The sequence below is a fragment of the Mizuhopecten yessoensis genome, unplaced genomic scaffold (assembly GCF_002113885.1).
Source record: "Mizuhopecten yessoensis strain PY_sf001 unplaced genomic scaffold, ASM211388v2 scaffold5229, whole genome shotgun sequence".
NCBI classification, from domain to species: Eukaryota; Metazoa; Mollusca; class Bivalvia; order Pectinida; family Pectinidae; genus Mizuhopecten; species Mizuhopecten yessoensis.
In genome coordinates this window covers 1,450,394-1,458,497 of record NW_018405944.1, presented here as the reverse complement: position 1 = coordinate 1,458,497, position 8,104 = coordinate 1,450,394, and the positions used below count along the sequence as shown (strand labels likewise).

The 8,104-nt window shown below is 36.7% G+C and overlaps 1 protein-coding gene across 1 annotated transcript in view; it reads right to left on the bottom strand.

Moving 5' to 3' along the window:
- Nucleotides 1–8,104, bottom strand: part of LOC110450444 — a 58,642-nt gene that overhangs the window by 9,218 nt on the left and 41,320 nt on the right. The window contains exons 7-8 of the mRNA XM_021497979.1: nt 7,726–7,904; nt 7,079–7,372 (exon numbers count right to left, since the gene is read on the bottom strand). Coding sequence (XP_021353654.1) covers nt 7,079–7,372; nt 7,726–7,904 — 473 coding nt within the window. The remainder of the gene's footprint in view (nt 1–7,078; nt 7,373–7,725; nt 7,905–8,104) is intronic.

Here is an 8,104-nt window from a genome sequence, read left to right as displayed (position 1 = left end):
CTTGACCCTTGTATCGACAGCAGAAGATCTGGACCCTTGTATCGACAGCAGAAGATTTGGACCCTTGTATCGACAGCAGAAGATCTGAACCTTTGTTTCGACAGCAAAAGATCTGAACCCTTGTATCGACAGCAGTACATCTTGACTCTTGTATCGACAGCAGAAGATCTTAACCATTGTTTCGACAGCAGAAGATCTGGACCCTTGTATCGACAGCAGAAGAGCTTGACCCTTGTATCGACAGCAAAAGATATGGACCCTTGTATCGACAGCAGAAGATATGAACCTTTGTTTCGACAGCAAAAGATCTGAACCCTTGTTTCGACAGCAGAAGATCTGGACCCTTGTATTGACAGCAGAAGATCTGGCCCCTTGTATCGACAGCAGAAGATCTGGAACATTTTATCGACAGCAGAAGATCTGGACCATTCTATCGACAGCAGAAGATCTGAACCCTTGTTTCGACAGCAAAAGATCTTGACCCTTGTATCGACAGCAAAAGAGCTTGACCCTTGTATCGACAGCAAAAGATTTGGACCATTGTATCGACAGCAGAAGATCTGGAACATTGTATCGACAGCAGAAGATCTGGACCATTGTATCGACAGCAGAAGATCTGGACCATTGTTGTATCGACACCAGAAGGTGTGGAGCTAGTTAAATCGACACTAACAGATCCCGGCCTTGTTACCCAAATCAAAGTATCCCAAACCAGTTCTTTCTAACTCCATAACCTTAATTTCTTTTTCACGTCTTACAGAACTTCTGACAACTTCACCATAAACTTCTGCGCAGGTCATAAAAATTCTTTCAAGGCCAACACAATTCATCACCTTTACGCAATCGACAAAAGAAAGATTCAGTCATGGAATAAAACGTTAATGTAAACCTTAAATCATTTGTCTTCTTCAAATTTATCAAAATTAAAACGTGATGTATATTTTTGGATTCAAAATAATCAGTAATAAATATATAAAATGATAAATAACAAGAAATATAGCATGCTCAGTGCAATGATAATAACGGGATCAATGACGTAATAGCATAACCAAACTCATCCAATTACTGTTACCGTACTTTATTTTTGTGGTATGTTTATTTCAGCGCTATTTTCGCTTAAAAGAGATTGTGCTATTTGAAGTGTCTGTATATTGTTTTCTATTGTGCACCAATTTATAGATGCGCTTATCTGTAAAAACTGATAATAAAATATATATCCACTCAAATAAGTGCTAATACACTAATATGATAAATATTGATATCACAAAAACCTGTAAGATACGTTTTGATTAAAGCTGATTGGTATCGCTACTGTTATGCCTTCTTTTTTCCCTTGATATTGGACCCGGTAAGGATCCACACAGAGACGCTTTACTCTATAATTCCTATATGATCTGAAGGGAATCTCTACTGTGGCATTTCCTTCTCACATTTACATGAGTGCTGACGACACTGATTTGTACGTTGGTAGAGAACACAGACAGATATCAAAACCTCTGACCTTGAGGCTTGCGTCTAAAATCAATAGCAACTTTTTATTTATCTCTGATACTGGTTGCATGTTACACACGTAATGAATGGAATCAGTATCGCCCAAAGTACAGTCCTACTGAAATACGAAACACGGCTTTCATATATGAGAAAGAATATGCTTTCTCCCAATTTAATCAATTTCCCCTCATTACAAGCCCATAACAAGTTTACATGGAACGGTAAGCAAAGTGATAGACGCGATGCCAGAACGTCTCTTAATGGCGATTACAAGACTGTGATGTATGTGTAAACAGTATTGTCTCTCTATCAATAACGGAACTTGGCGCGTGCCGTGTAAATGATATTAATCTTTACAATCTCGTTCATGACAATCGGTAAAAACGCGCATGAGTCGAACAGACAGCTTTGTGAAGGTCATACCAACCTATCCGGAGCAGAAGTCATTAGACCTGACGATAAATTGAATTGAACGTGGAAACTTTAATACTCTCGTGATCTATAATTTATCCCGATATAGTAAGGTCAAAGGCAATTGAAAATCTTGAACACGAAACAAATTCGCAGTGATATTCACTAAAAAAAAGACTTAAACACCATTAACAGTATTGAGGAAATATGACCATTTCAGTGTGATCAGGAAAAGTAAAGAAAAAACATTTCCAGAAAGAAAAAACAAATATTTGTGTTCCTGCGATTTCCTTTGATATCTTTATTGGAACATTTTTATCACTGCTGGATAGATTGCCCGATGACAGCTACCGAACAAACATGTTGGCTTAAATTAACGATCGTTAGCTTTCCTTTTTTAAATAGTAACACACCAGTCTCTGTTGGTTATGGAGTTTAAATATTACTGTTTATTCGTTGCTGCAGAACATACTCTTAGTATCAGGATTTTCTGACGAGTTGGTTGTGTTTTATTGGTCAATAATTAACTGCTGTACCTGTCCAGCATCATATCTATTTTTACAACGGCCACGTGATCAATGTTATTTTGCATATTTCAGAAGAAATGACTTTAAACCCAAAGACGTCTTATACCTCTGTTAGTAAAGAACATACCTGTATCAATCATTTATTTCAAAAGAATTTTAAGGATAGGAAGGCCAAAGGTGAATGATGTTTAATCAATTGAAATATTTTGTAAATACATAAAATGTGATTTTTGTACTTTGAAGTTTTCTAGGACAATACGAAATCCTGTAATTCTTTATATATTATAACGTCTTCCGCATATCAAGTTGTGAACATCTATTTATATTTTTGCAATAATAATAATAATTCGAGGTTCTTATATACCGCTTTATTACAACCTAGTTCGTAGGTCGTCTCAAAGTGGTTCACAAATTATTATTTGTGGTTATAGGGCCTTTGCAACCAGCCAATGTCTTTCTCAACTCCCTGGGGAGCATACAGCCGGTGCAGCCATTTCGGCGATCACAACTGGCATTAGTCAATTCTAGCACTGCCCAACCACGTACTCATTTACAGCTGAGTAGACTGGAACACAGTGCCGTGACGAGAGTCGAACTCGCAACCCATCGGTCACGAGCCCGGCGCCATTCCTCCTGCCTTTTCATCAATGCAATTCGTTTTCGCTTAAAATTTCGACGTTGTCTGCTTTGCATGAAATGCCATACACCGTGTTAACTATCTGAAGATGTCCCTGAACCCCTGGTGTTTTCTTTGCTTGGATTTCCCGATAGCAATTTTTACAGGCAGAACTGCAGGTATATGCAGGTGATTTTTCTGTCTAAATACACTAACCTCAAGCTAAGCAACTAATTTCAAATGTAGTTTTCCTAATATGTAAACATCGCGAGTTCAACGTATTCTAACTTTATAAGAAGTCTACATATCGAAACCAAATTTAAATAATATGCTGTCCTATAACCTGTGTGAAGTGATGTTTTGCCATAAAGTCTTGTCCACAGTGTGTATTACCTTTGTCGTGGGACAGGGGCTCAGAGGCCATCATCAACTTGAAGTATACACTTGTTTAAAACCCATAGTCAATCGATTTGATATACCTCCTTAAATCATTGAATTTTACATATTGCCGACTTTTCCCGGCATGGATTCAGTCTGATTTGACAAAGTCCATATGAAGCTTTAAACAACGTTGGAAATTATTAATAGATATTTTGCCCCTCAAGGCATTCACTATATTTATCAACAATTACTTGAATTCCTCTGCTGAATACAATATGCATTCGCCCATCAAAAATGACAAACCGCCCAAACAAAAATGAAATTAAAGATACAGCGAAATAACCTTCAGTATCAAAATTGTCAATCTTACGTACTAGAAATAACACAGAACAGCAGCACGAGCCAACCAAGATGGATGGGTAATTCACCAAACAGAATATGTTCATCCGTGTAATTTCTATTCTCCGTCTGTAAAGATCCCAGATGAGATATTACCACTAGACAATCTAAAGTCAGACCAGCAAGACGCGTAAAAAGTGACTTCAAGTTGAAGGATCACATTCAGACAGATAACACACACGATGTGAATCAGTATTTTCTGGCATCATACAATCTTGTAGTGATATATTAGTGTATGCAATTGTTCCGCCTTATCAACAGGACATGGCCTCTCTAAGAATATGTACTTAGACGCCGATTTCTCCTGTGAATTCATTTTTTGTTTATCAGTGCTCAATATCTGAATCCTGGCGCACCTTCTGTATATTTACATTTTGTTATATTGGAGAGGATTTATTTAATACACTTTTTAATGTGACATAATTGGTATCGATACCCTGGCTTAAGATTTGTTTTTTAAATGAGATAGAGTTTGGTGGTCTTGTTACATGTACCATATACTGGTAGTGATAAAACAACGTTCTACGAATGGCCCATCTCACCCATACTGTGTGTGGTAAGGTGAATGCATATATGTGTGTTTTGGAATAAACGTGATGGTACTTGTATCATAGTGAGTTTTTTTTTTACGGGAGGCGATGGTATTTCTGATCAAATTTTGGCACTGGCTTGGTTGCGCTTTTTTTCTCTTTTTTCTAAGCTTTGACTTACTGGAAAGATTTGGTGTGTTGTTGATTTCGTATTTATAATAATAATTATAATAATTCGAGGTTCTTATATACTGCTTTATCACAACGCAGTTCGTAGGTCGTCTCAAAGCGGTTCACAAATTATTATCCGTGGTTATATGGCCTTTGCAACCAGCCAATATCTTTCTCAACTCCTTGGGATGCATACAGCCGGTGCTGCCATTTCGGCGCAAACAGCTAGCATTCAACAATTCTAGCACTGCCCAACCACGTACTTATTTACAGCTGAGTAGACTGGAACAAGCTGAGTAAAATATCGTGCTCAAAGATACAACACAATGCCGTGCCGTGACTCGAACCCACAAGCCTTCAGTCACGAGCCCGGCGTCCTACCACTAGACTACCATGCCTCCTAATTGTTTACTATATCATCTTACTCGATATCGTACATAGTATAGCAATAATTCGAACTTAAAATACCAAAAAAGGAAAGATCGACTTGAGGGCTTTTGAAAAAGAAATAAGGAAAAAAAGACCAGATTTTCCAGAAGAGTAAACGTCTACTGCTTCATTGACGATACACTTCATGTAAATCAAAGTTAAATCTAGGAAATTGTCACATTCTCAAATTGAAAATTCGGGAAGTGAAAATGAAACAACAAGTCACACTTATGAGCGTAGTTTAAAATCGTAACCTTCATATTGCACGAGGACATATTTTATTTCCTAAAGAATTAATAATGGCGACATATAAAATTTGCTCGTAGTCTCCAAAATATCACATCACGCATAAAAGGTAAATGCAATCTATTGAAAGGGGCAAATATAGATAAAAATGCAATGGGCTACATGTATGTATGGAATTTATGAACAAAGGGTATACTGGCCACGTGGTGTTTATGACCTGGAATACATGTTTTCGGTATCATTGTTTTTTGTTTATTGAAAAAGAACCTTTTTTATCAGTAAATTTGTTCTATCCAGACTTTTATCTGTTATGAAAAATTGCACAAGGTGGACACAATTGCACGTGAATTATGTGCCTTTTCACAGATGTCAAGATCGTGCACGTACATTGTAAATCTTTTGATAGCAAATGTAGAATTGCTGTTCTGTCACACATATCATTTGATACCTCGATTTTTCTGTTTTCACAAATGTACCTCAGACCCGTACACCATACTGATAGAACTGACACTGAACACATCAATTGATCTTTTGTTCCTAACTTTATCTCTGACCCGTATACCGTACCAATACAATGGTTATATTGAATAGCCGCGAATGCAGGCGAGACAGCAGACCAATAATGTTATTTCTAACCGAGCAAACCCTGCCCGAACGAGATACACCAAAGACAAGACTATCAGACAAAAACGTCAACATGTAGGAGAAAAAACCCACTCTTAACAGGACCTACATTCTAATGAAGCGAACATTTCCGCAGTGTAATTGGAGTAAACTGTGGCCATTGCATAACGAATGGGTCAAATCACATCACTGACTGAGATACTTTTCATTCTTACCTCTGTATAATGTGATAAACCGGTTTTCCTACAGTTGGAGATACATACTTGTAGCTGTGTGTCGCTTATCGTTTGTAGATATTGTTATTTAATAGCCGAGGGGAGCTATTAACGTAATGGGTAACGTTTAAGATGATTATGGCCGTCTGAATCAATTTCCCAAAGCAAGCGATTTTTTTGTGTTGCATCCTTTATACTTTTTAAAGATCGTTATTCACTATTGTTTTTTTTATTGTTTTTTTCAGCAATAATATCATGAAAATATTTCATCAAAGATGTGTAATGAAATACATCATACCCATACATTTATCAATTGGGAGAGACAATTGGTTTTGCACTGTTGACAAAGTAACATCCAAAGGAATATATAATAAATTGCCGATGCGTATTGCTGTATTATTCAGTCTTCAACTTACAGCGTGCACTTTTGGTCATTGTGTACTACGCTGATGTAAGCACAAACGCATTTTCGTTCACTCCAGTAAATACTAAGACAGCGTATTCATCAGAACCTTTTTTATATCAATCGTTAAATCTGTTTTTCTGTTATCAAAACATAATATGAAGAATTTTCTCTTTCGTAATGTAGAAGAAAATTACAATTTTGGTCAGTTATGCAAACATTTATATATTTTTGACGACACAATTGGAAGATGTCAAAACGATTTATTTATCAAAAAAATACCTAGCATGTAAATTTGTAATGTTTGGCCAACGAGCGCACGGACTTAAGTTTTCTTTGCATTTTTTTTTCTCGTATTCTCTTTTCTAAAATAAAGTCTAGATCAAAAAAGTATATTTTGTTAGACTTTTCACGAGAACAGACTATTAAGATAAACATGAATGCATGAAAACTGTAATTGAATGCACCGAGTTGTCAAAAATCCGGTAAGTCAATGGTAAGTTTAAACCTGGTACGTGAACGGCCAATTGAACAATGAAATGAGGACATCTTACATGGTGTACTGTAATAACCATTCCTGAGGCATTTCTCAAAAATATTAAATTTGTTTAAACAAAGTTAAGAATATGAATTACCTGTTGTGGTTAAGAAGTGGATTTCTTGGAAATGAACCCAAGTGACGTTTTGTACGAGGACATCCAGCCAAGCTGTGTACATGGTTGAAGGGTCAAGGTCAGTGATGTAAACTTTTGTTCTTGATTTATTGACTGGAATCTGCGTGACTTGTGTCTCCTTGTCTAACTGTTTCCAGCAGACGACAATGCTGGTGATATCTTCATCATATAGAGACAAGGACAAGTTAAGGACCACAGAACGCTCCAGGACCTCGTAGATTTGGAACAGACGACTGGAAGATTCGCTCAGGTTCACTGAAATGGTTAAACCGGACAAACAGCATGGTATTCGATCAAGTAATGAAGTTATTCCAGTTTCATCAGGCATAAACCAAATTACTGTAAATGCCAATTGGAGGCAATTAAATAATGATTTTGACATTTTTGACGATCTCAATATAACAGGAAATAAACTTACTTTATCAAACGTTTTTCAACTTAATATTTTTTGATGTTCAATGTCGACTGTCTACACATTTTTGGTTGCATCTTAATATTTTATCAATATAAGAAAGTAAAAACGAAGAAAACTAACAAAAAAAACCTAAAGCTTAATAGAATGAGATATTTGATATTTCAATTTTCAAAGAATCAATATAGTTATTTACCACATTTGAAACCATTCCAGGAAAATCCTTTACAACATGTATAAATGGGTTGTGTTATGTGGACAGCCGCCACAGGGAATGTCATGTTTCCGTCATACAGGGCAGCTGACGTCATAGTTCCAGTACTGTTGTACAACATGGCCACAAGGTCATCTAACGTAATGTTATGATTGGTGATTCTGCAAAATAGAACGTAACATGGATAAAGATTTTGGAGCCAATACCATTGGTTATAGAGCTGATATCATGTAAATATCATGAATGCTAACGTACTTTTCAATACCGGCGTCAGCTTAAGACTAGCAATCCGGAGCACCTGCTGTCTCCCCCAGATTTTGTTGGGTCTGTTGTGTTTGTACATGTAGTACTGCCATTTCCT